Source organism: Pyxicephalus adspersus, chromosome 1 (assembly GCF_032062135.1).
Source record: "Pyxicephalus adspersus chromosome 1, UCB_Pads_2.0, whole genome shotgun sequence".
Lineage (NCBI taxonomy): Eukaryota > Metazoa > Chordata > Amphibia > Anura > Pyxicephalidae > Pyxicephalus > Pyxicephalus adspersus.
Genome location: NC_092858.1, coordinates 93,417,762 through 93,445,055, shown reverse-complemented (window position 1 = coordinate 93,445,055; position 27,294 = coordinate 93,417,762). Strand labels below are relative to the sequence as shown.

The window sequence follows — 27,294 nt, the reverse complement described above, 5'->3', positions numbered from 1 at the left end:
GCCTTCCCTATTTACCAAGCCAGCTGGCCAATGTAAATAGAGGAGCAACAGCAAGGAGGCAGCTCCGGCTCTGGTAGTTCCTAAGGCCCCCTGGCAGATCCGGCCAGCAACCCGTGGCTCCGGAGCTGTGGGTTGCCGGTATTAGGCCGGATCGGCCAGGGGGTGTTAGGCAAGAACGAACTACCAGCTAGGCTGTATCTGGCCAGGGGTCGGCCAGAGTTTGCCGACCCCTGAGCTAGATGAAGGAGTAAGATGTTCCTCTCAGCGACAGTATTACATGTATCACATGGTCCTTAGTAGAAATTTGGTCCAAATAGAACATGTTCATAATGATCATAGTTATACAACAATTCTTACCTTGCATATCATAATAACATGGCAGTCTTCTGTAACCTTCCAGTGCAACTGCTCTTTAAAATGTGGTCCTGGCATGACACAGACATGATCAACTAGTTAGCAGATTTACTTAGCACAATAGTCCATGGTACCTCTGTTTTATGAAAGCCCTAACAAATGCGCCTTACCGCCATGAAAAAGCTTGATAGACTACATCTGATTATGTGATAAGGCAGGTCAGAAAGTATTACAGGATATCTAAACCCATTCAATTAATTAGTAAACTAAATGTCACGTTTTTAAGGCATCTTGAATCTCTTGATAATGTTGCTGTGAAGGTCTTGGTTAAGGCATTTCTGGTTAGGAAAACACTCTGTCCCTGTCTCTCCTCCTGATATGTCTCCATTCCACATGTGCCATGTTGAAGATGTTAACTGTCCAGGGATGCTCTGTCAACTCTAAGCAATGGCATGAAGCCATGCATGCAGATAGTCAGTGAGCTGCAGAAAACTAGCAGCACCAAGATAAAATATTTAAAGGAAGGTGAAACAGTTTTTTTGGTTAATGAAAAACCATGCCAACAGCATTAGAATAAGTATTATAAGTATAGATATTCATAGTTTACCTTTCTTTTTTTTCCACGCCTTTTGCTTCTTTTGAGACTCATCAAAAACTTTATCAAAATCTTAAAAAGAAATAAAATTGGTTAGTATATTACATTTCCATTGCATGGTAAATTCTATTGATACAAATCAAATACAATCAGCAGACTCTACAGTGTCATTATGTATTTATTAAAAATGAAGCCAAAATGGAGAAGCAATGTATGGAAAACTAAATACACTCAATGATTCAATAGCTTCTAGAAACACTTTTAGCAGAAATAACATAAGTAATCATTTTTCATGGTTATTAGTCTCTCACATTTTGACCCATTCTTCATTACATCATCCCTTCATTGAGGTTTCCAAAAATTTGTTTATTCACAGCTTTTATAAGGTCCTGCCAAAGAACTTTGATCAGGTTGAGGTGTGGCATTTGATTGGGTCATTGTAAAACCACAAATCTTTTCTTTTTAGACCTATATGTTGTAGATTTGCTGTTATGCTTGGCATTATTGTGCGGTTGCATGACCCCTTTTCATCTTGGCTAAAGCTATCATACAGAAAGCCTCACATTTGGCCCCAGATTACTGTAGTATACAGAGGACTCCATGGTTGACTTTAGTCCAAAGTACCCAGGCCCTGTGGCTGCAAAAGAAGAACAAATCATCCCCTCTGAACCACTGTGCTTGACAGTGGGTATGAGGTGTTTATGCTAATAGTCTCTGTTGAGTTTTCGCCTAACAGAAAGCTGTGCAGTAAGGTCAAACATCTCCACTGGTTTTGTCTGTCCAAAGGATATTTTTCCAGAAAACTTGTGATTTGTTCAGACGCACTTCAGATACAAATCAAAGCCGTGCTCCAGACCAACAAATCTGCCAAAACATTTGTTTTTACAGAAGTGATCACACCATATAATCAGGTGCATTGAGATTAGCAGCGTCTGGCTGCTACCTACCCTCCTAATTCCCATGAAAGTAAAGGTGTAGTTATTTTTTTGCACACACTGCTTTTTTATTTTGACTGATTTGTTAAAAAAGAATGACTTAGTGTAACATGGCATGTGCTGTTCTTCATCTGAGGTTGTATTTAATTGCTAATTTTAAGACCTGCTAAGGACCAGATGATTTTTTTTATCAACAGCATATGGTTGTATATATATAGCGTTTTCTGACCTTCCCCAATAAGGGTAACACTGAAGTGGTTTGATGCTTTTCCATCTACTATTTTTGCAGTGTATGTTCCTTTATCCTCTTCACCAAAGTCTTCCTTAAGTATTTCAATTAGTCCATTTTCCTTGTCGAATGTTATTTTTCGCTTCTGAAAATAAATGAAAAAAACTCTCAAACTATATTTATTTTCTTTTGTTTTTGCTTAATTGGATATGTCTTTAATAACCAGTAACGGACAAACAAGATTCATACAGCCTAATTGCTAATCTAGCCTTTATTATACAGTTTTAAATGCAGTTTTGCAACTGAATGATTAATAGAAAATGACAGGTACAGGTGCAGCTCAGTGTATCACGCCAGCAGATGATAACAGAAGTAGTAAACTGCTAGCCCAATCAAGACAAAAACTGAAGAACTGTCGAGTTCATAAGCAATGTTTATTTTGGCCTAAATAAATAGTGTAGAATTTGACAAAGCAGACCAAGCCTAGTTATGACTATAGGGCTATTACTGATAAAAGTGATAACTAAAGTGATAAACTAAATACATTTATACTCCTGCCTGTAATGCTTGTTAATATACACTTTTAGAATTCTGCATATAGGAAACAAACATAATACCGGTGTATTTTGGATGATTTTGTCGTTAAGGATCATCTCCAAATCTGCAGCAGGGGATAGTTTTTCTACTTGTAACCAGAGGCGCACATCCCCGTTCTCCAAAACTTCCACATTCCAGCCTGAGATTTTCTGTATTACTAAAGAAATAGGCATTACAATATATTAACTTCTCTCCAGACTAGTTCATATTCAGCATTCAAATACAGTGTTTGTGGTTTAAAATTAACATTATTCTACAATATTTGTGTGTTTGCAGTAAGTGATTTAATATAAGTTGAATGGCCCAATAATCCCGATAAACAAAGGCAATTTTTTCATGTTTGTGGCCATAGTTATAGGGGAACAAATGACAGCGGTTTTGATAAATAGTTGTCAGGCATAAGTCAACTGCCGTGGTGGGCCTCTGATTCTCCGGTGCTTTTTGAAGCCTCTGGCAGTCAGTTTTCTCTTGTATAAGTTAAACAAAAAAGTAGAACAAATGTCTGAACTTCTTCAAACACCTGTGAACAGCTTAAAGAAACAAAGTACACAGTTGTAGAAGACTGATTACTATCTAGTTAAGAAGCAGCATTGTTCTACAACTGTCTGCCTGAACAAGCTTTATTCGGTATACCTTAAATATTGCAGATTATTAAAAATTAAAATGACTTTTAAGCCAGAAGCCCATTTTTAAGGCAAAAGATCCACCAAAACTTTCTCTAGTAGTGATACATTATTCACAGTAAGACTGTTAGAAGACATTGGAGATTTTTTGTATCTTTACTCAGAACATTGTCTGTAATTTTCCCTTTAGACAAACCGCATACGTCTCTTTTCTCTCAACTCCATAACCATGAACATTTATGGTTATGCCAGCAGTTGTACCTAAAGACATTGTCATGAGGCCAAATTAAGGCCCCCTGTCTAACTATCATCTTATGTCTGTGCCTATAGACACATCTTTAAATTATCTCCTTTGGTTTGTTGAGTAGGAGATAATAAATATATTTGACAAATCAGTGTTGTTTAGTGTGGTAAATACAGTAACCTCTAAGCAATCAGAAAATTTAGCAGCACATTATTTATCTTCACATCATTCACAAGTTAACCACATATTTCTCTTACAATATTTTATTATAATGTTGTTTGGCATCTGAATGCACTTACATGGATGTCGTACATCATGGCTTTTGCGCATCAGTTCCTCTAATTCTAACAGGAAAAAACAACATAAAGATATTTAATACTTAAAAGAAACAGTACTGACAAATCAAAGTTGGTTTCTTAATTACATTGATAAGTGTTTTTTTTTATTTATCCATATTATAAAACCTGGATATTCTTATAAATGTATAGTATTTAACATCCAGATATTTTGAAAGCATGATACTTTGTAAGCTCCTAAAGTGGGAAATCTTTACAAAAAGTATGCAGAACAAGCACACATACCTACAACAGCCCCACTTAGGCAATATGGGAGAAAGAAAATGACTGGTTAAACCCACTGATTTAGTTTAAAGTAACATGTAATAATCCCCAAAGTGTAACTCAAGGCAAAATATTTTTTTTTCAGGTTTGAAAATAGCAAGAAAGAGTTAGAGGACCAATGTTTTTAATACTGTGGCCCAGCTGAGGAGATACAGCTTCTATATTTCTCTTGGTAACCATTGTCATTGGTATGCAAAGTAAAGAAAAACCTGAACTTTTGTCACCACGTCATAATGAGAGAGTCACAGATGGCCAAAAATGAAAAACCTAATAGGGGTATTAACATTTTACTTTATCTAAAGCTAAAAAATATGGTATCATTGATATTATCTACATATGAATGAGGCAGTTCATAATAAACAAATAAAAAATCAATGAATTGTGCATTTGTAGGGTACCTACAACTCTAATTAAATACACCTAATGGTGAATATAAAAATTAGTGCTGAAGTGGGCCCGTTGGAAGCACAATTTTCAATGATTGAAAACTACAGTAAGTCTCATATTCATGTCACTGAGGTTTAAGTGGTGGTCAGATCACAAAGAAGGCAAAGTTAGGGAGGAGTGTGACTAATAAATATCTGGTTCCAATATACTGAATAGCTGTGAGCTATGTTTCAGTTGAATTACTTAAGGTACTACAGAATGCATAAAAGATTTTCATACCTTCTTTTGTCAGGTTGTGACTTGCAGATACTCCATCTGTATTCAGCACTTCAACAGAATAGGTTCCTACATCTTCTTCAGAAGGGTTTGTTAGAATAAGTTTGGACCTATAACAACAAACAAAATTTAGAAAATCATATTACTGTTCTTTTTCTATTTTTTTACTGAATTAAAAAAAAATCCTTGTATTATGGAAATGTTCTAGGTGTATATTTTTATTGTGGACTAAAAAAACAATGTGGCTGATTTAACCAATGTGAGGACCAATTAACTTGATAATTGTACAAAACTATTGAAAATGTAGATATTATAGTTATTGAATGAAAACATTACATTTTTGATAAGCATATTTTTAATTTTATGGATAGTTTTCTATGCTGGGTTTACACAATTGTGGTCCATAAAGTTTGTTGCACTAAGGTAGACTAAATTTTCCTAACAAGAACCCCCCCCCCCAAAAAAAAAAGGTGCATGCACTATTTCTTGTGATGCAGCAAACAATAAAAAAACACATTACTGCTATACCACTTATTTGAGTATGCTGCAATGCAAGTCTGTTGGCCAGTTAAGACCAATGAAAACATGGTCAGGAGTTTCTGCATATACGTAAGTGTGTATATGGATAGAATGTTTGCGTACATCTTGTATGGGGTAAGAACTTTCATCCCTTTTGTATTAATATCAAACAAGCCTGTGATTGACTATTGGCATGTTTACAAAGGTGGATAGCCTAACACAGTCATAGAGGTGGAAAATGTAATAATGGACAAGGATGCAGAAATAGCTATGATCATACTTTGTGAAAATAGTGAAAATAGTTTTTAATTATAGCATAATAAAGTGTTAAGAGAAGGCACATCTAAATCCATAAACACATTGGGCTTGATTTATTAAAGCTCTTCAAGGCTGGGGAGGATACACTTTCATCAGTGTATCCTTGGGCTATCCAGCAAACCTGGAATGGAAGTTGTCCAGGATTGAAAAAAAATTTGCAAACAAATAACAAAAGACATTTAGGAAATCCATTCCAGGTTTGCTGGATCACCCAGCTTCACTTATAAAAATGAATCCTTTACAGCATTGGGGAGCTATATTAAATCAGCCCCATAGAGTAAAAACATGTCCAAGTAATTACTTATTTCCATCTGTAGAAATTTCTGTTCTATCTGAATCTGGGGCTCCCTTGTAGTCCTTGGACCAGAGGAACTGTGGATTATCAACAGGCTCTGGGTTTTCAAATGAAAGGTAAATAAATCCTTCTTCATCCACCCCAACCTCAATTTCATTTGTGCCTGTAAGTAAACATTACTTTATTACTTGAACACAAAATTGTTGATGTAACAGGCATGCTGCCATTGATGTTAGGAAATAGAGCTGATAGTAAGCCATGATAGTCATGGTTTTATATTAAACATGATGCTTGGTAATTATTGAAATGTAAGTGTTTACATTTTGAAAAAAAAAAGAAGACAGTACTGGCACTGTGCAGAAATATACGCATTTGAGAATGTTTAAACCTTCTTTAGTGGTAGGCACCACAGGATCACATGGGAGAGATGGAATTCCAGGTCCAGATGTGTTAACAGCCAGGACACGGAACTGGTAACTTTTATCTGTATCCAACTCAGAGATCTAAAACAAATATGCACATTATGTCAAACAGCATTCTGCATTTTCAGTAGCTTTTATAAGAAATACTGTTAAGTTCTAAGAAAAATAAGTCACTTACTAACTTACTAACTTTATATATATAGTTTGGCACACTCACCCTTTTCTCTAGATAACCCCATTATGTGAAATATAAATAGTAAGAAAGACAGAAAAGCCTGGGGTTTGTCGGCAAAATTTCAAACAGATATTTAAATGTCACAAAATGTTACAAAATATCCCACAATCCTGGGTGAAAAGAATCAGTTTCATATATTGCATTACAGCATGTTACATTCAGCATGGATAGGCAAATCCAATTTTATTCATTTTGGGAGATAGTGCCTGATAGCTATACAAGAACAGCTAAATTGTTTGCAACATGTAAGCAAAAGTGTGCTACTTTCAGCCACCCCGTGGATACATTTATTATCAGGATTCTACCCCTCCTCAAGAGCTGATTTTTAAATGTCCTAAACACCAACACTATGATGTAACACTCTCCGTATATCCCCTGAGGAAGCCTATCGATGTAGCGTGTCGGGATTGAGACAGTTACGTACATGTGTTCATTTATGGGATTTACCTTTTTTTCAGTAATGGAGGCCCAGCATTAACTATGGATGTCACACAGGGCAGTCTGCCTAGGACTAGACACTCATTTAGGCTTGCAACCAGCTACCAATGCATTTTGATATTTGCATAACTCCTCTGTATTTGAATAAGGCTAAGGCAGAGGATAATTGGTTTTCAGAAATCTACATACAGCCATATAAATATATATACATTGTTAAATGTAATACGTATGTTGATGAGAGAAGGAACCAGAGAAGGCAAAAAAATAGGCAGAATAAACTTCAGCTTTAACATACAATACCCTCATATGGGATTCCATGATGGGCTCCTCGTTCATCTTCCTCCAAGCCTCAGTGCCCTCCTCACACACTTCTACTATGTAGCCATTAATTGGGCTGATCCCAGTGTACACTGGGGGCTCCCAGTGGAGCATCAATGTGCTATCACGCACTTCTCTACATCGGACATCATAAGGAGGACCTGCAAATGTAAAAATGTTGTTTTATGATGCAGTCCTTACATGCTCCGAATGGGAATTTTTTGCAACTCTTCAAATACAAGAATGTATTTTGCATTATTCTATGTACACATTTGAAAACTGTTCCTTTGAGAACATTTAGCATTTTTTGGCACATACATTTATGTTATCATGTGTATGTAAAGCTTTTTTTATTGCAGATACGACCGGAAAAGATGGAATATTTCTCCAAAAAGTCACAGGATTTCCACTAGAGAACTTCAATCATTTCTTTCTCTAGTGACAGCTTTCAGGTCTGGGCAACAATACAGACAGGAATAACATTGACAAGGGGATAAGGGCTATTATACTTTATCCAAAACATCAACTTTATTTGTCATGTCAGTCGTAATGAGACTAACATTTATATATGTGCTTTCTCACTAATAAAGATAGTACTCTTACATTTTTATAACAATGTCACAAAAAAATGTATGTTTTACCTGGCTCAGGCATAGTCCACTCTTCACATTTAAAAAGATCGCTTGGCTCTGACATCTTTCCAACACCAGCCATATTTATTGCTCGAGCTCGAAACTCATAAAAATGCCCCTCAGTCAAGCCCGTCACCTGTTAGAAAAAAAGATCTCACAATTACCAAATAGTACCAATTAGTTGCCAAATGAAGAAAATGTATATAGATGTTCTGTATTCTAACAATCTTCACAGCCGTAGCCTATATACATCTTACTTTTTTGCAACTCTTAAGATGTCCTGTTGTGGGGATTTCCTAAACTCCAGTCAAACATATATATACTGTGGAAATATTCATTAGAGGTTAAAATAGTGGACAATTATCAATTTTGCCTGTGATATAATACCTTATAAACCCTGGAAGGAATTGGTTCATTACTGACATCTTGCCATGACACCTCCATAGAATCATGCTGATCCAGAAAGTATCCTAAAATTTCCTTTCCTGCTGTGAATTTAGGAGCCTTCCAGCATATGGTCATTTCATCTTTACCACAACTCAAGAGAGCAAAATCATAAGGAGCAGAGGGACAGTCTAAACAACAGAAAACAATAGTTGCAGTTTATTCTCATAGAAACATTCAGAGCAAACAGAAAGATCCAATACTTTCAAGATGTTGAAGTACAACTAAATCCAATTACTATGTGATGCAGAAGCCTCATAAAACAACTTTCACTGACTGAGACTAATCCTCCTATTTTGTCTCACACATTCCCCCTCTCAGACACCTCAGCTCACAGTGGGAGGGGCAGGGGCAGTTCTGCCATTCCAGGAAAGCAGTGGGCAGGACTAGGTCCGACCAGCTGTTGACTTATAAGCTAAAGGCTTGTCAATCAGCACTGACAATGTTAGAGTAGAACTAAAGTCGCACTTTAAACTTTAAGCGCTTCAGGCAGGTGAATATTGCAGGTAATGTTCTTTCAGAAATAACTGATCTTACTGGTCTGATTGCTTCCCAGCTGTCAAATTGTGCTGAGCTGTGCATGTCTGTGTTCAGGTCACTATAGCAAGTGAGCTAGTATGATATAATTTTTATGCAAATACTATTTATAACATTAATATAGTGTAATAATTCAAATAGAATAAAAATGCTTCTTTAATGTTTACCACTACAATCTCTATCCCTTGGAAAATTCAATGTAATGCTTATAATAGAAAAGCATATAGCAGTAGCCATGATTCTTTCAATAACATATGGATCTACTTGATTTTTTTCTGAAAGTTATAGAGTCAATAGACGGCTTGTGTTTTTATAAAAATAAATACTCACAAATGGCCTCGTTTATATTCAGCGGGTTTGATGTAGGTGACCGTTCACTTAGACCAGCTTCATTTACTGCTCTTACGCAGAACTCATAATCTTTCCCAGTCTGCAACTCAGGAACAGTAAACCTAAACAGCAAAGAATCAATTATTACTACATAAGTAATAATTGTAAGCCTGTAGATAATGTTAGCCACGGGATGACATCTCTCTCTGTTCTTTTGAGCATTGGGTTTTAAACTGAAAGGAAAGTAAATCCAAAAATTTGAAATGTCTCTAGAACAGGAACTGAAGGGGAAACATTTTGTGGGGTATATAGAATAATGTATGTTAAATTGTAAAAATGTTACAGGCTGGAGAGGATACACTTTCATTAGTGAAGCTGGGTGATCCAGCAAACCTGGAATGGATTTTCTAAAAGTAACTTTCTTTTTATTAGAAAACTTTTTCAATCCTGGACCAGTTCCATTCCTGGTTTTCCGGATCACCCAGCTTCACTTAAGAAAGTGTATCCTCTCCTGCCTTGTAAAGCTTTATTAAATCAGCCCATATGTGACTCCATATGTGAAAAAATATACAAATTATGGGGTTTTGAGTTTACAGAAGAATGTATTATATGTCTGCTAAAGATTCCCTATTCTTTTTACTATATAACAATACACTAACTAGTTTATTATTACTTATTTTGCAATTTTGACTTTTGCAAGATCCGCTTTTTTGTTGAAATCTGCATAGATAATAATCTGCTGTGCTTACAAAGTGTCATGCTTAAAGTTTAAAAAAAAAAGTGTCATGCTGACAATTCACCTGTCTAGCAATCTAGTAAAGTCTAATGTTTAATTTACACAATCCATATACCTAGGAATATGAGTTCATATAGAAGAGACCCACAGCAAACTTTTACAGCTATGCTACTTCCATTTTAAATCTCAGTTGAATAGATTACCTTCCCCAATTCAAACAGCTGTTTCTTTATCCATTTATTTAAGGGATTGAATCTTGAACTGAATGCAAGTTTAGGGAAACTCAATTAGCTTTTCACAGTGCTACTTAGGAAGCAAAGTTGTATGATTATTATTATTATTATTATTATTATTAATAATCAAAAGGATTTTTTATAGCACCAACATATTACGCAGCGCTGTACATTAAATAGGGGTTGAAAATGACAGACAAATACAGACAGTGATACAGGAGGAGAGGACCCTGCCCTGAAGAGCTTACAATCTAGTAGGTGGGGGAATTTACACACAATAGGAGGGGGATCAATGTACTATTTTGATAAAAGTTAATGTATACATTCTTGCACTGTATATATACACAATTTGTGAAATGACTAATGCTGGCTGATGAATGTATCATTTGATATCACAAGTGAAATAAGGGAAATAAGAAGATAATAATAATACTAATAAAACTTCATACAGGAGGTATCACTGGCTCGTCTATTGCATAATGAGAACATTTTGTAAGTCACAAATAAGCAATGTTTCAGAGCCCAACATTTGGCCTTTTTTTATCAGACAACAGTGACCCTTTTCAATTTGTAACACAGTATATCAACATTTCATTAGTGTGCACTAATTTTTTGTCATCATGTAACCACAATCCAACTGGCATAGAACTGGATTAGGAACCAAAATGTACCCATGAATGAATACTGTATCTCTAACGTGGTGGAAAGAAAATGTATTGAGTAATCAAATACCATCTCTGATTTCTTTAGTTTTTATAGCAGTACAAGTTTTTCATTTTTTTTATCCTTAATCCCCTTACCTAGTACACTGCAGGGGCTTGTTGTTTACTGGTTGCCAGTCTTCTTCTCCTACTTTTCGACTGTAAAGGTAATAGCCAAGAATCTCAGGAGTAGCTTCAACTTTATCCCACTGCACTAGAGCAGATGTCTTTGTGTCTCTTAATGCTAAAATATGTCCAGGTGCTGGAGGAAGAGCTGCAATAAAAAATGTTTAATGTATTTAATTATAAGTCTAATAGTAAAGCACAACTACAGCCAAACTTTCTAAAATTTTGTACAGTGGGGTAGATTTGCCATCCCTTTTAGGTTTGTAATATTTTTTTTGTAGCCCTGTTGGGAAGATTTCTCCATACATCCTGCTCTAATGACAACTAGAACAGAAAGTGAGTCACTGGGACAGTAGATGAAGAAAATTTGTCTATGTCTCCAGCACAAGAAGTGAGGGGAAGTCTCTCCAAAATGTACAAAGACAGCACCATGAGAGAGCATCAAATTCCACAGTCTCTATTCTATCTTAACACAAAACTCTATACAGTTAAGTTCCACATTTAAGGTCAATTTAGTATTCAGAACAACTCAAAGAACGGTTACAGAACATTAAAATTTCATTTGATGATGTTTTTTATTGGGCTATTTCATTTGTATGCAGAAAGATAATTACTATAATATTGCACCAGAGAATGTGTTTAAAGACCAATAATTAAATTGTCAGAAAAATGTACAAGTTTAGTTTGTTCAGCTAATTTTAACAGATGCTAGATATTCTAAATTTTGCATGGATTAATACCTACACACATCTTTCTGCTGAAACTAAGCCAAGTATACCTCTTATTGTTCCATAGTCAATCAGGCAAATTATATTTTTTACTGAATGGACTACACTAACGTTCTTAGAGCTAAATTCCAGACAAATAGTTAATTATACAGATGACATGCATATAATAGAGCAGTTTCCCTGTCAAAAGATTTAAATTGTCCATTTAGTTCTGAGATTTACATTACAGTTTTTCTACTTAACACAACCCAACCCAAAGCATTGTGTATCAGCAATTGTCATTCCGCACTATCCTCCTCTGTTCACCTCCCTTCACCTCACAAATCATACATTTGGCATGGCATGCGTCTATATATCTGCCTGGAGTTCAGTTTAAAGACTAAATAAAATTGGTGGCTATGCATCATACCACACACGGTCTATAATTATCATTAGGTTTTGAATATTATTCTCTTTACATGTGACACCCCCTACAAATATCACAAGTCTAGATATCAGTATTTTTTGAAAGGAGTTTTAAACTGTAATAGAAATTACCTAACACTTTTTTAAGAGAAATAGGTGCGCTAGGTTCAGATTGATCACTGATTCCATATTTGTTTACTGCCTGTACCCGAAAACTATATGATTTATCTTTATCCAGATCCAGCAGAGCAAGCCTTGGAGAAGACACTGGTTCTTCCAGATTGATCCTCTCCCAATAGTTGCTTCCTGAAATAGACTAATAAATAGTGACAGTACAATTTATATATGTCAGAGGGAACAAATTACTGCGGAAAAGGGAATATTCACTTATAGTTATTCTCAATTTGAATACCCAATTATTTTCAAGGGGAAAAAAACAGTTTAAATAAAAAATAATGGTTTACTACCTTTTCTACATAGTATTTTAGAGGTTCTTTGCCACGAGGATCAGGTTCATCCCAGCAAAGTACAACATAGTCCTCTGTGACCTCTGAAGCTCGAACATTTCTTGGAGAGGAGGGCACCTTGACATCTTCTGAATTAGGGGAACGATAAGAGAATTTATTGAGTGAGAACATACAGTACATTTATTAAACAAGGACATGTTGGTACAATATTATTTCATACAGAAATAACTAGGACAACAGCTGCGCAGAAATAGTTGAAGACTATGAGGTCATCTGGCATATACAAGCACAAAACAAAGATATGGTTACCATGATCCCAGCTATCTCTGGTACTTGACCTGTTTATCACACAATGTTCCTTCACACACAAACATGTAAGATGTCATCCAGCATGCAGTACATACCTTTCAGTTCATCTTTGTTAACAGCAATTTTCCTTCCTTCACTATATGGAATAACTAAATGTATGAAAAATATAGTTAAAAGTACAGTTTAAACACTTTTTCAATATTGCTGGCAATGTTGTTGGGGATAAAAAGAGAATATTGTAATTTCTTTAATAATAATTGCACATAGCACAACCAAAAGGTCAAAAATCAGAAGAACACAATCACTTAGATGTTTGCCTAAGCAAGACTTGGTTACTATTCACCTGATCTCCCTGATGTCTAAACTTTGAAAGGCCTCATGCCAAAAATTATCTGACATCAGATAAATAAAGGCACACCAGACTGTAATTTGGCAATGATAGAAGGTTAACTTTCAGTGTGCTTCACGTGCATAAAAGCCACAAACGACTGCAAAGCAAATGCAGGAAAACACATTCATAAAACAGTTTCAACCCATGTACTTTTATTAGTTACTTAGCATGTATTAGCGTGAAAACATTTTATTTTGTCAGCTAAGGACAGCCATATGCAATCTGACTGTACAAACTGCTTTAGACACCAACTATGTAGGGCAAGAGTCAACCTTACTGGATGCAAATGTAATGTATTTTTGTTTTTTTTTTAATGTTATACAGTTGTGGTAGATCTAGGAGATGCTGTATAAGAGATTGTACACTCCTATTGTATATACTAGGCTCAGCTATAGATTTTAAAATTATTCAGCAACAGACTAGTCAAAGGAAAGCTTCTTGTGTACTGAAGGATTGTTTTGCGATCTTTTCGGAGTGAACTTGAGATCTGGTATTTGACTATAAAGCGGGGCACAGAATGTTGTGGTACTGGGTGTTAGTGAAGAATACACAACAATTGTTATGGTGGGTATATATATATATATATATATATATAAATACATATACACATGGAGCAAACAGTATTTACATTTATGAAATGTTATTGCAGGATGACATGGTTCTGCAATACTTATTCATATGCACAGTAAATGACAACTTATTTTGTAATGGTTATATAGCATTTGATCAGAACAAACCTATTGTTCTATCTTCCAGAGAGGGATCTCTTGTTGTCACAGGGTCACTTGGTTTTGATGGATGGCTGACACCAACCTGGTTGAGTGCTGTTACTCTGAACTGATATGTATGCCCAGGAATTAAACCAGAGACAGGATATCGACAGATCTTTGCTGGAATTTCATTGCACCTTATCCACTGATTTGTAGAAGTATCAAAGCTTAACAAAAACAGAAACCATTTTCATATTGTAAAATAACATCATTTTTTTTATAATTTTTTTTAACTTTATTGTATTATAATGAAGATGTATAATCTTTTTCATTTTGGATAAGGGAGATAATGGCAATTTATGACTCTTTAAATATATTTCTTTCCATCTATTCTGCAAATTGGAAGAAAACATCAAAAATTCCCTTTCTGAATGTTGTCAGCAGAACTAATAATCCCATTGGAAGTTATCCTTTTAAAGCTATTGTGGCAACAGTGCCTCATTCCCAGTCAAGGTTACAATATTCACCAGGATAAATAGGGGGGTGAATCTCCCCAGTGACGACACAGGTAGCAAAAAAATCTAGTAAAATTCACAGGCTATTGATTTCTACCTTTTGGAAAAGATCACATTATTGGTATGCACATGGCGTCTTTTCCATCTCAGAAAAGTAAAGAGACATACATACCAGGCTTCTGGTGTCCCATGCTGCTCAAGAGTAAGTGAATATAGTAATGAGTTACAGAGGCTATACTGGCACATTTCAAGGGATAATGAGTGTTTTTATATATACTCACCTCTCAATGTAGTAACCACATACAGGACTACCCCTATCATCACTAGGAGGAATCCAAGATAACACTAGGCAATCCATCTGTATATCATGGCACTGCACACACAATGGGGATCCAGGCACTCCAGGACTTTCTGGTGGAGCATCTATTCCATAATAAAAATGTACAAAAAGATGGTCAGCTTATAAAGCCTACATTAATTCGTAAAGGTTTTACATACTATTGAATGGTGTTATTAGGGGGAGGGTCTGCATTAGACCTAATGCCCCTTGTGACCTGTAAACCTTTACTCTTATCTCCCCTTTTTTTCTTTACCCTAGAAACATATCATCTACTCAAGATCCCATTATTTTCTCTCTACACTGGTAAGTGCTTGTGATCTATATCATATTTTAAAAAAAAACTAAATTGTGCAACTCAGTGCTCTATATCATTACTTTTTCAGTAGGTTGTTCTCTTATATAGTATAGTATAGGAAGTAGAGGTTGTTCCGCTGTCTTGTTCCCTGGTTTATTATCCAAAAACAACCTAAATAGGAGTGAATTACTGAAATTTAGTACACAGTGGCTCTATAAACGTAGTGTAGTGACAAGGTAAGTACTTGTTTTTAATCACTTTTATTTGGGATTAGAATTGTCATTCCGCAAGAAACATTATGGGCTCTATTTATAAACAGTAAATCTGACATTCCCCCAAAGATTCCCTGACAGGAATCAATTACTACCATTGAAACACATGAACCTGGAAGATACCTATGAGGGAATGTTTGAGGAAATGATTCCCTGTTTTTAAAATAGAGCCTCTATAAGTGCATTATTTTTATGACAATGCATGTCTATCATTCACTAAAGGGTTGTGCCACATATACCTGTATGCTATATTTATCAATTTTACAGAATAACATATTCAATTAAAAAAAATATTACATTATTATTATTTTTGCTATAAGCATTTACTCCTGGAAATACCCTTGGGGCCCTTTCACACAGCTACCAGGCACACAGCAACTGCAGACAACTGCATTGCAAGTGATCACTTGTGACTTGTCACTTTTGGGGACTGCCCCACAATCTGCCGCTTGCAGCCATGGCAGAAAGCTACAGCTCATCACAAGTCTGAAATTGCCCTTCTTCTTCTGGCTAGAATAACCTGTGAGTTTTTATTAGGTGTCTATTGATTGCAGAAAAAATAATAACTCCGGGTGAAGATAAAACAATATATTTTATAACATAAAATGCAAATTCATAAGAAAAAGGCACACATTTCAATATGAATGAACCACTCACTTGAACATTTAAAGGCCAAATTTATGCTTCAAACAGCCACTAAAAGTGTTTTTACAGATGTTTCCATATGACATGCTTAGTATCATCCTATAAAAAATATTTAGGGAGGATCTAAATATTATAAAACATATACTTTTGTTTCTCCTTCAAAAGAGACATAACAAAAGGGTATAGTTTATTTTAAATAGGGTGGAAGGTTTCAATGAATGTAACAGACACTACTTAAAAAATCTTTGACATGCTGTGTGGAAAGCTACATGCAGTGATTGAAAGTTTTATCTGTACTCCGATTGACTGTCCTCTGTAACATGAGATAAGAGATTTTCATATTGGGTTCATAAACCTCTGGGTAAAAAGGTTAAAGGGCAACTTTGTGTTACAACAAAAGCAGTTTTCTAGTTCACTAGTGCCAATAGTACATAATGGGACTTCAAGAAAATTTAAAGTAAAGATATTATTCTTTATATTGATTCCTTTTAATTTTTCATTTGTTTATAGGCTTTATCAAGATTGTGATGCCTAGCAAAAGTGACATATGTGATTACAATGTTCACTTATTATTTCAACTGTTTATCTGCTTATCTCAGTCACCATCACTGTTCCTGGACAGTGTGGCCCGCATTACACTAATTTAGGGTTTTTTTGGGACAGAAGGCCCTCTAAAAAAATGTCTTTCTAAAAAATAGCTCTTATGGAGGGAGGAGGCCTTAGTTCATGCTTCCTAAAAAATATATATTTAAATCTCATAGCAGAGACCAAAGGCCATGGAGGTGTCTTCCTAAAAAATCTTTTACTCTTTAATGTTCTGAATTATAAGGGATGTACAGCACCATGTTTGTCAGTCATGCTGGCATTTTTTCAGTCTGTGAAGCCCTATTACAGTTTGGTTGTGCTGGAGCTGATTGCATTTGTCACCTAAAATTCTAATGCCTAGCACCTCTGCTAAAATATATGATATGCCCTTTTATTATGTTTTTGCAATATTAAAGTAAAGTGGTTGTGACACCAACTGTGTTACTGCAAATATAAGTACACGTTACCTAACTCGGTAAAGAAAAACCCTATGATCTATACAAACTGTTACTGCATATCAGCACAACCACAGGTGTACTGCAAATATTTTGGGGGTTTAGAACAGTGACGAAAACTGCTTTATGAAACATGTAACTTACATAAAAAAAAACTCCAACTTTTCTTACTGGAAATATGAACACACATGCATGTATACCATAACATGTATCTGCCTACTAGCCTTAAAAAATAATGCTGTGTATAATTTGCGGATATTTCTGAATTTCTACAGAAACATGCAGTGTTCCAGAAAAACTAAGCAAAGCACTTCAACAATTCATCTTATCCTATCTCATCCCATGTGTGGCACAACTGTAAAATATCTTTGGCAGGTAAACATCTCCCTTATCTGCACTTTATATTTAGCTATTTGCCTGGACCTTAGCTTTAACTACATGAAAATCCTCAATTTTTAATAAAATACTCCTTTATTTTTTTTTCTCAGAAGAGAAAAAAATATAGAAAAATGTGCTTTTATTCTGCTCACCTTTAACGAACATATAGGTAGTTTGCTCTTGATGTCCAGATGCAGCAGGCACACTGACAGTATAGAATCCTTCATCTTCTTTGAAAGCAGGGGATCCATGAAGAGAAACTTCACAGCCCTCACAGCTTAATTTCCTGTGCTCTGTATCTTTTAGTAATATTCCTAATAAAATAAAAAGTGATATCCTAAGTTTAGTAAAACATGTGGGCTGATTTTGACCTAGTCTGTCTGTCTGGTTCTTTTAAGGACAACAAAATGGACAATATGGACTTGAATAATGATTTTGTATGTTTTCTCTAGGTAAACCTTAATTAACCCTAATTTGAGGTACCATATATATTTAAGTATAAACTGAGATAGTTTTCCCTCAAAATGCCATTTGAAAAAGAATGGCTGTTTATACTTGGGTCACACACTAGATGGCATTGTGTCCTAATATAAAGTGTACTACAAGCACTTTTGTTGGTGAAATAAGAAATTAGTTTGTTGCACACTTTACTTGAGGATACAACAATATCTATTGGTAGCAAACAATAACACAGAAAAGATATTTTTAGGAGCAAATACAAATACTTTAACCCACTAACCTAAAAATACTGATTTAATGATTTAAAATTAACACACTATGAATGTATTTATTCTTTAGATAATCCATAATGTTTTGGCAATCCTTTGTTAATAAATGTGTATTTATAAAACAAAGTTTGTAAATGTATAGTAGAAACAAAATAGATACAAGCTAGATACATATTAAAAACTTCAAAAACAGACTCATTTAGACCCCAAACCAGACAGAAGACAATTGAGAGTTAGATTGTATAGTAAATGGAAAAAACTGTAACTTCCAGCCCTTGGGTCTGGCCACCGCCTGCCTGCATGTCTTCAGCTTATATTTGTAGTTTAAATCAGTGGTTTACTTTCCCTGTTGCTGTCATTTTGAATGACCCATTCAGCCTTCTATCAAGCATAAGGCTGAATGAGCCATTCAGGATCACAGCAATTGGTATAAATTCCAGATATAAACTATAACTACAATGAATAATGCGGCTTCCAGCTGAAGTGGGTGAGCAATGGCTAAATGAGCACTTCTCAACCTTTTTACCCCAGAAAAAACTTTGAAAAAATTTTCAGGTCTTAAGAAACCCCTATAAAAAGTATTAATCAGGGTTCAAGTAAACCAAGTAGAGGTTATGATTCCACCTTTACAGACATTTACAAGGATCATTGACATCATGCCATTGGCTCTGCCTGATGGTGTTGGACCCAAAAGTTAGACAGCCACCATCCAATGAAAGGTCAATCAGAAATAGCTCAAAGAACCCTTAGCATAAATAGTTAAACATTCTTACCCCTACCTATTTTATCAGGTAAAATTGGTTGGCTTATACTTGAATTTCTTTATATTCAAGTATATAAAGCTAATTTGCAGTTCACAAAGTAGTAGTTAAGAAAAAAAATCTAAACTAGACATATTAGGAGATATATCTAAAGAAATAAAGCTATAGTTATTGTTTCATAATAATATAATTTCTTTTTCGTTGTGGATTTATGTCCAGATAATGACATCCTACAATTTTTTCATTGCATAAAGAACAATTTACATACCATCCCTAAACCACTGGACGTTTGGCTTGTGCCTCTCAAGGCTAGATGAGACGGAACACGACAGTCTAAATGATTCCTTTTCTCTGGTAAACACAGGCCCCAAAACACTGGTGAACTCCCCTTCATAGGATGGCAACAAAGCTACAAAGTAAAATACAGTAGAGTTTTGTACTGAATGGTACAACATTAAATAACTTATCTATACTATGTTAAAAGTGAAATGGGTTACAGGCTGTTAAAGGCAAAGCCCACAAAAGACAAATGTCTTGCCTGGGAGTTAATTCGGTCCCAGCAAGCACAGGGGTACCCAGGATTGCTGGCATTGTTCATATAGTCCCAGCATTTGCAAGGGTAAGCCAGGATTGCTGGGTATTTAGAAAACCAACACTGGGAACCCAGCGATCAAGCAAGTAAGAGTAAAAGTGCTTTTTCATTGCATATGATTGGAAAATTTAAGTAAATATTAATTCACTTTGTTTATCAAGCTAAGTGAGCATTCAATTTTAAATATAATTGTGGCCAGGTACATGATCACAATATTGTAATGCTGTGAGGGTCTATTATAAGTATAGCAGTTGGTATTAATTTTTGTAGGTATTCCTAATTATTTTACAATTTCCACCAGAGCAAGAAAAGTTTAGATGCACCTCTTGCTTTATGAAAAATGTTTTTAGCACATCTGGTAATATAAATCCTAGTCCTGGTTTACTTACAAGGATATGAAACTGAGTCCCAGCCTGCTTTTAGTCCTTCATATTCTGAAATAAAACAAAACATAAAAAATAGTATGCAGCCTATAAAAGTACCAAGAATAGAAAAGAATCTTTAGGTCTGGGTAATGGGGACCAGAAAGAAGATGGTAAAAAAATGCAGAAGATGTATGTATGATTCTAATTTAGCAAAAGTAATTTATATATGTCTACATATTGATTGCTTTTATTGCTTTAAATTACTTACCTTTTACAAGCACATTAGCGAAGGACGTTGCCTGACCAAAATCATTAGTAGCCACAACACTGTAGTCAGCAGAATCTTCCATGGAACATCTATTCAGGAATTAGGGGACAAATGCCATTTATATAGTGATATTTGCTCTTATTTTGTGGAACGTTGATATATGCATTCTAAATAAAATAGCTCCATATTTACATTTATGTGTGTGTACTGACAACGGGAACGTGGCATGTCTGTACATTATCAAATGTACACATTAAAGTTCTTATGCAGACCTAATCTTACACCAGTCTGCTCATAAGTAGTAAAGAATAGCTGAATATTATGAGTTAAGGTGCGTACACACTTCCAATTTTTATCGTTCCAATCGAACGACGAACGATCGATTGGGCAAAAAATCGTTCGTAAAAAAGTAACCAACGACGCCGACGAACGAGGAAAGTCGCTGGAAACGAACGACCGGACCGACGGATCGGATTGGACGACGATCGTTGAACATCGTTCGTGTGTACGGTCGTTCGTTGATCGTCCATGTTCAGAGCATGCGTGATGAACGAACGTCCGTTCACTTTCCTGTCGTGCACATAGTTCCTCTATCGCTCAAACGATCGTATCTATTGTGTGTACAATATCTACGAACGATCGTGTCGTTAACTCTATGTGCAGGATCGGTGCTATACGATCGTTCGTGTATATCGTGCAGGAACGTTCGTCGTTCGTTTTCCGACGATAATAATTGGAAGTGTGTACGTAGCTTAAGGGTTTTAACTGGCAGCCCTGATGTTTTTAATAGCAAGGTACTTGCTAATCTCATACTTATACTAATCTCATACTTTGTAACATTTCCCTGGATTATGCTGGATTTACATACAATTCACTATCTGTAATGTATGTGTTAGATAAGATAATGTCAGATATTATTGACATGCGTAAACATTTTCATAAAAATAGTGGTACCAGTAGTATACCAGTGATTGCTACAGTTAAATTTTTACACCAGATGGCAGTATATGCTTTTTGTATGTCTTAAACCCTTACAAACCTGCAAGGTCCATGAGTTCAAAATAGTTATGAAAATTAACTGTTTCATGCGTAGTTTGCATGATCATTTTACTGCGGTCAACAATAAATAGGTCACTGCATCTTGGTGATCTTACCTGCGGATCTCTAAAGTTAGCATGCCATATTCATTACGTATCTTATATTTTGCAGGAGGTGATGTTCTCAATTCGATAGGCTGGCCATTTTTAAACCTGAAAATTATATGAATTAAATAATAACTAGACTGGAATCACTTATTTCCTAATCTCAAAACATTTGTTAATAGTTAAACCAGTGTTGAATTGGTTAAAACAAGTTACTGCAGGTTGTGAAACAAGCCAGGTTAGTTTGTAATAAATTAATTGCTAATTGCTGTTGTCTTTTATAGTTGTCATTTATAGTATATGTTACTATACCAAATATCATTGACTCAGTCCAGCCCAAACTTTTTTTTAAGGTTGTTGGAGTGGCGAAGGATTATAAACCCTGGGACAGGTTCAGTTTGTTTCACTTGAACAAGAGTTAAGAATTTCCCTCACTTTGGGAGAATTTCACACTAGTTCTGTTGTATCTCCAGGACAGGAACGAATCTCACCAGTGCCAAACAGACTAGAGAAAACATTTGTATCTTTAATAATCAAATGTAGCAAAATGTAAGGTGTCATTTAAACTTCAGACTTTCTGCACTAAAAAAAAGGAGTAACGGGGTACAAGACTCCATCAAAAAAACAGTTTTGGCTATACATACACTTTAATAATGTGGATGAGTCCAATTTCTTTATTTTCACTGAGGATGACTTTTTAATGCTATAGCAACTGCTACTAACAATAACATGGTGAAAGGATTTATTCACCCACTCTAAGATAAAAATCTGATATTTTTCTCACAAAGCTAGTATCAGGGGTGTCTGAGTGGCCTGAAGCTAATTTTCAGAAAGAAAAACACGAGAAATGCAGTTATGTGTTCATTTAAAACAAGTAAATACAAGTTAAAGTTAGCTCAATTTTCCAATTCGTGTTGATATCAACCTTTTAAAAACCAACCTCCTCAAATAGCAGAACATAGAAGGGATAGAGAAAAAAGTGAATATGAGAGCATGGATTACAGTGCTGTTCCTCTTTCACTGCCCATTCTACATGTGTATGTTTTGGGCCGTACTGTGCTTGCTGCTACAGTGAAAAATAAAGTTCTGACTGTACTATTTTCAAAAGGGGCCCATGACCTGGGACTGGCTATACAAAATCACCTTTATACATAATTTTCACACAGAACATACAGTGCTCTGCCAGGTAAACTGGTGGTGTGGGAGAAACATTGATGAATGGGTTAGCTGACTATTAAATGAACCAAAGTTTCATTACTACAGATTCACTTTATCACATACACATATATTCACAAATCTTTGTGCTATGATGGTTCGAAAACTCTCAAAGCTTTTTTTAGTTCACCAGTGAGTCATTTGTAGAAGGTGGCCTGTGCAATGTTACACATCTGCTTTGTTTATGATTTAAGAAACAGGTTTAATAAGTATAATTTGAGAACTATTAATCATCAAGTTCTGGTGATTGTATTTACTTTGTAGAAAATTGTCCTGTTTCTAATAACCTTTTTCTTGTTATTAAATAATTTAAACATTTACCTATTTTCTTATGATCAGTAATCAGTCTACACATTATAATAACTAAAATCTATCTAAAGTGTTAACAGGATCTTTTCAGCTACATTAATTAGCACATGGTATAAAGTCATGCTTCTCCAGCACAAGTAGAGTGATCGGTACATTTATGGAGTACTGAGCTGTACCGAGGTAGAAACTGTATCCTGAATTCTAAGTCCTTAGATATGTTCCTGTGTTCCAAGTCCTGGCAGTAGTAAGTATTCAAGGAGCCAAATATTCAAAGGAATTTAGTTAGGAAGTTATCACCTAATCAAATTCATTTTTACTGCTGTCCACACATGAAAATCCAGTGTGTGATTACTTGTAATGCAAGCAAAATGGAATTGGAAAATGGAATTCCCAGAGAGGGTATTCAATACAGTAAAAACTAAGTAGCTCATATGGTTTAGCTATTTTTAGCCAAAATGTCACAATATTCTTCAATTAGCCATGCTATACATTCAGGTTGGTATAGTTGATGGTGATAACATCTTTGAGGATCTTCCTTTTTCTTGGTACTGCCAAGTTGTGATGTTATCTATATTGCTGTAATTTGTTATGGTTGATTGTAAGGTATGTTATAACTCCTATGACTAACAATGTTGTGGTGTTGTGTGGTCACTGGGTAAAGGAAGGTTAAAAATCATGCTTTATCAAACAATATATGATCCATGCTGCATAAACAGTACTGCATATTTTTTTTTTTTGTCACAGTGGCATGAAGGTCATAACATAAACCGAGAATGTAGTATGATAAAGATATGTGTTTAGGTTACAGTGAAAGAATAATTCATGTCAGACTGTGGTAAACATTGCAAATAAGGGCTGTATTTTGTCTGTGATTTACAAATGAGAATATTATTCAAGGTATATAAGGGGATCCTTCAATGTATGCTCAAACTTTGTGGTGATCGCCACAAAAAGATGACACTTTTAGCTGCAGGTAAACAAAGTACATTTTAGTATGGTATTACAACAACAGCTTTTATTATTGTGTAACATTGATGTTTAACCAACAGATCAAAGGAAACCTGTGGTTTTCAGTTCCCTTTAATGCTGATGGCATACTTTCAAAAGGCATTTAGTATATGTTTGCCTAACACTTCCTGTAGTGAACTATAGTGGATATGAATAGGTTTAATAATGTATTATGTTAAATATTAATCCTTAATTTGATTTGAAAGCACTTAATAAGGCTATGTACACACCTGCAACCATTGTCTTTCACAATCCTTTCCAACGACTAACGACTGCACGATGCATGAACGAGTGCTGTACATACATCGTCATTGCTCTATGGAGCGGGGAGAACGATGGCGCGGCACCCTACTGCACCCTCTCCCCCTTCACTTCCATTACAATTGTTCATCGTCCATCATCCGTGGATCCGCCAGGACAGTCGTTTGGACGATGGATGACGAGTGCTGTACACACGCAAGATTCTCGTTCGATATCGGCTGTGAGACGATTATCGGACGAGAACAATTGCACGAGTGTACCTTGCCTAACACACGTGTTTAATTTAAATCTGTCCCACTGACTGATTGGGAAACATTTGATTTCCCAAATTTTTTGCATAGGCTTATAAACTGACATCTTTTTTTCACCAGTGCACTTATATTACAGGTTTGAGTTTGTGATAATCAAGCCTATATTATGAAATGCTGAAATAGCTTAGCACATGCCATTCATAAGTAGTTATAAAACTTGTGTAAAGCTGAACTTGAAGATGACCAGATAATTTCTCACAACCCTTCAATCTTTGATTTATTCAAAACTGTCCAGCAATTGTTGGACACCACATCAAGTGAGGAACTATTTCTGACCACAGCACTATCATGTCATCAATTTGCAGAAAAATTACCTTGGGCCTTGCCATTTATGAAAGCTCTTCCAGGCTGGACAGGATATACTTTCATCAGTAAAGCTGCGTGATCCAGCAAACCTGGAATAGATCTGGTCCAGGATTGAAAACAATGGCTAACAAATAGCAAATTACTTTTAGGAAATCTGTTTTAGGTTTGCTAAATCACCCAGGTTCAGTGATGAAAGTGTTTCCTCTCCAGCCTTGGGGAGCTTTAATGAATCAGACCCATTGAATCTTCCTATGAATATTCTATTTATCCGCCTATCCCTACATCCTCTTCCAACAGCCCAGTACTAGAGGCACTGTCACAGTCTTCCTCAGCACAGCCCATTTAGGGCCACCCTTGCCAGAGAATGAAAGGAAAGGAACCTGAGGTCTGAGCCTGAAATCAGAATAGGAATACCTTATAAGCATGTTCACAGATAAGACTTGGGGAGCAATAGAGCCCCACCTGATGCACACTACTGCCCCTTTCACTCTCACTCTCACATTTTTTTCTGTGTTTAAAATTAAAACACATTTTAAATTAAAACATGATTTGTTTTTGTTTATCGAAAATTCTAACTAAAAACCTTAACATATTTTTAATTAAAATCAATAAATTACATTAACCTGTTAAATCTACAGCTCATAGAGACAATGAAGATGGATCCCATCGAATCTACTACTTTGACTGATAACCAAAATACTTTTTGGGTAGATGTCGAATTCAGCCTTTCCCACATATACACAACACACTACAACAACGGTCGCCAATCGGTGGTCTGTGAGAAAATTTTTGGGGTTTGCGGCTTTGGTCGGTGCACCCCCAAGCGGGGGACTGGCCAGAGCCACGGACCACGTCCCCTGAGCAATTCCCAGGCTCAGGGAGTCAGTGTCCCTGGACACTGTGTCATAATGATGTCACCCTGGGGGAGGTTTCTCCCCCTTTAAATGACGCCCAGCCCCCCGCGCATATGCGGTCGGGAGCCGGTGATTTTAGTGGTCCGCGGAACCAAAAAGGTTGGCGACCACTGCACTACAATGTCTCCAGGGTCTTAACAAATGTGTCAGATCTTTATTATAACCTAGTTTATAGATATGCTAACAAGGAATATAATTATATCTTATTATCTTTTGACAGGGCAGTTCATCTAAAGATGGAATCCTGGCGGTGACATTTCACCCCTGGAGAACCCAAAATGATGTGATAATAGCAGCCATGCAAAACTTATTAAAATAAATATTTTTGGGCACTGTAAACCTTTAGTAGTGGAAAGGAAGACAATCTTCAAAAAGGTTTACACCTCTAATATCAACTCTGGTTTCACTATAATTTGAATTCTAAATAAATGGTGTGTCTGAAATAGCAGCCATAGCTTGCTTCACACCCACCCCTAAAGGAAAGTAACCTGTTAAGGTTCTGATTTATTGCCACAGACATGTAAGCTGTTTACTCCCAGAGGCAAGAATATTTTTAAGAAGGCTGAAGGGAATACTAGGAAAAAGCTGTTGTGCAAAGTGTAATTTTTTAAAATAGACACATGAATTGTATATCTTCTATAGCATTAATGGTATCAGCTTTACTCAGTAAAGCAATAATGATATGTTCTGCTTAGCTGTAACAACAAATTATGTCTGATTTTAGTGCAGAAAGACCAGTAAATAAAAAGTTTTGATTAGATGCTATTTCTTATGTTGGACCTAAACGCAATATGTAACTACAATATATTTCTCTTGAATTATTTACCTCCCGAACCAAAGTAGTGCCTTCTACTTGACATGTGTGAAAAGTCAGGAAGTTACCAGCAGTTTAGAACATTATGTTCACACAATTTATTATGAAAACTACATCACATAAGTTCAAATAGCAACCTCTACACAGAGACACAGAGCAGAACAAGGAATGATAAGTTAGTAATGAAAAAAAGATCAGCTACTTGGAGACCACAGTCAGTGGTGGATCACCACAAGTAGGACATCTGGTCATGTAGAATGAATTGACAGAAGTGTCAATCCTTCCTACCCTTCTACATGTTCTATTTGTGGCTATGCTCGAGTCTTACAGAACAGCAGCAAAACACGGTAACTTTTTCTGTGTAAGTTTTTCTGTGCCTGAGTTTATTGCTTGAATACCTCTGTCATCATGGCTGTACAACAGATCCTTCCACAAGTCCGACATCTACAGGGGAAAAGGTGGAAGTGTCTTTATAGGACGGCCCGACTTCTGCCCTCTGTGCACAGCAAATAATGCCACAGGCCTGGTTGCGGGGGGCCCCTGTTGGCCCATGGCCCTCATTCAGTGGCAGACTTTGCAACTCCCTGTGTCTGCCCCCTTCTGCATATCTTTGTGGGCACAACTTCTACAATACAGGCCCTCATTAGAAATCCTTGTTCAG

At 35.9% G+C, this 27,294-nt stretch overlaps 1 protein-coding gene and 1 long non-coding RNA gene across 3 annotated transcripts in view; one reads left to right on the top strand and one right to left on the bottom strand.

Annotated features, from left to right (window-relative positions):
- The window catches only part of MYOM3 (myomesin 3), a 57,757-nt gene that overhangs the window by 7,982 nt on the left and 22,481 nt on the right, over window positions 1-27,294 (bottom strand). For both annotated transcript variants that reach the window (XM_072419303.1, XM_072419294.1), the window contains exons 6-28: window positions 21,508-21,603; window positions 20,354-20,442; window positions 20,110-20,154; window positions 19,397-19,537; window positions 17,792-17,953; window positions 14,951-15,092; window positions 14,182-14,381; window positions 13,149-13,202; window positions 12,745-12,872; window positions 12,410-12,593; window positions 11,118-11,292; window positions 9,349-9,470; window positions 8,425-8,612; window positions 8,047-8,173; window positions 7,388-7,566; window positions 6,381-6,495; window positions 5,999-6,155; window positions 4,864-4,970; window positions 3,877-3,921; window positions 2,731-2,867; window positions 2,114-2,258; window positions 962-1,021; window positions 358-425 (exon numbers count right to left, since the gene is read on the bottom strand). In XM_072419303.1, the coding sequence (XP_072275404.1) occupies window positions 358-425; window positions 962-1,021; window positions 2,114-2,258; window positions 2,731-2,867; window positions 3,877-3,921; window positions 4,864-4,970; window positions 5,999-6,155; window positions 6,381-6,495; window positions 7,388-7,566; window positions 8,047-8,173; window positions 8,425-8,612; window positions 9,349-9,470; window positions 11,118-11,292; window positions 12,410-12,593; window positions 12,745-12,872; window positions 13,149-13,202; window positions 14,182-14,381; window positions 14,951-15,092; window positions 17,792-17,953; window positions 19,397-19,537; window positions 20,110-20,154; window positions 20,354-20,442; window positions 21,508-21,603 (2,866 nt within the window). The remainder of the gene's footprint in view (window positions 1-357; window positions 426-961; window positions 1,022-2,113; window positions 2,259-2,730; window positions 2,868-3,876; window positions 3,922-4,863; window positions 4,971-5,998; window positions 6,156-6,380; window positions 6,496-7,387; window positions 7,567-8,046; window positions 8,174-8,424; window positions 8,613-9,348; window positions 9,471-11,117; window positions 11,293-12,409; window positions 12,594-12,744; window positions 12,873-13,148; window positions 13,203-14,181; window positions 14,382-14,950; window positions 15,093-17,791; window positions 17,954-19,396; window positions 19,538-20,109; window positions 20,155-20,353; window positions 20,443-21,507; window positions 21,604-27,294) is intronic.
- Window positions 13,622-17,615, top strand: LOC140336317 (uncharacterized). The gene is made up of 3 exons (XR_011921866.1): window positions 13,622-13,732; window positions 15,268-15,312; window positions 17,537-17,615. It is a non-coding gene; the product is annotated as an uncharacterized lncRNA (long non-coding RNA).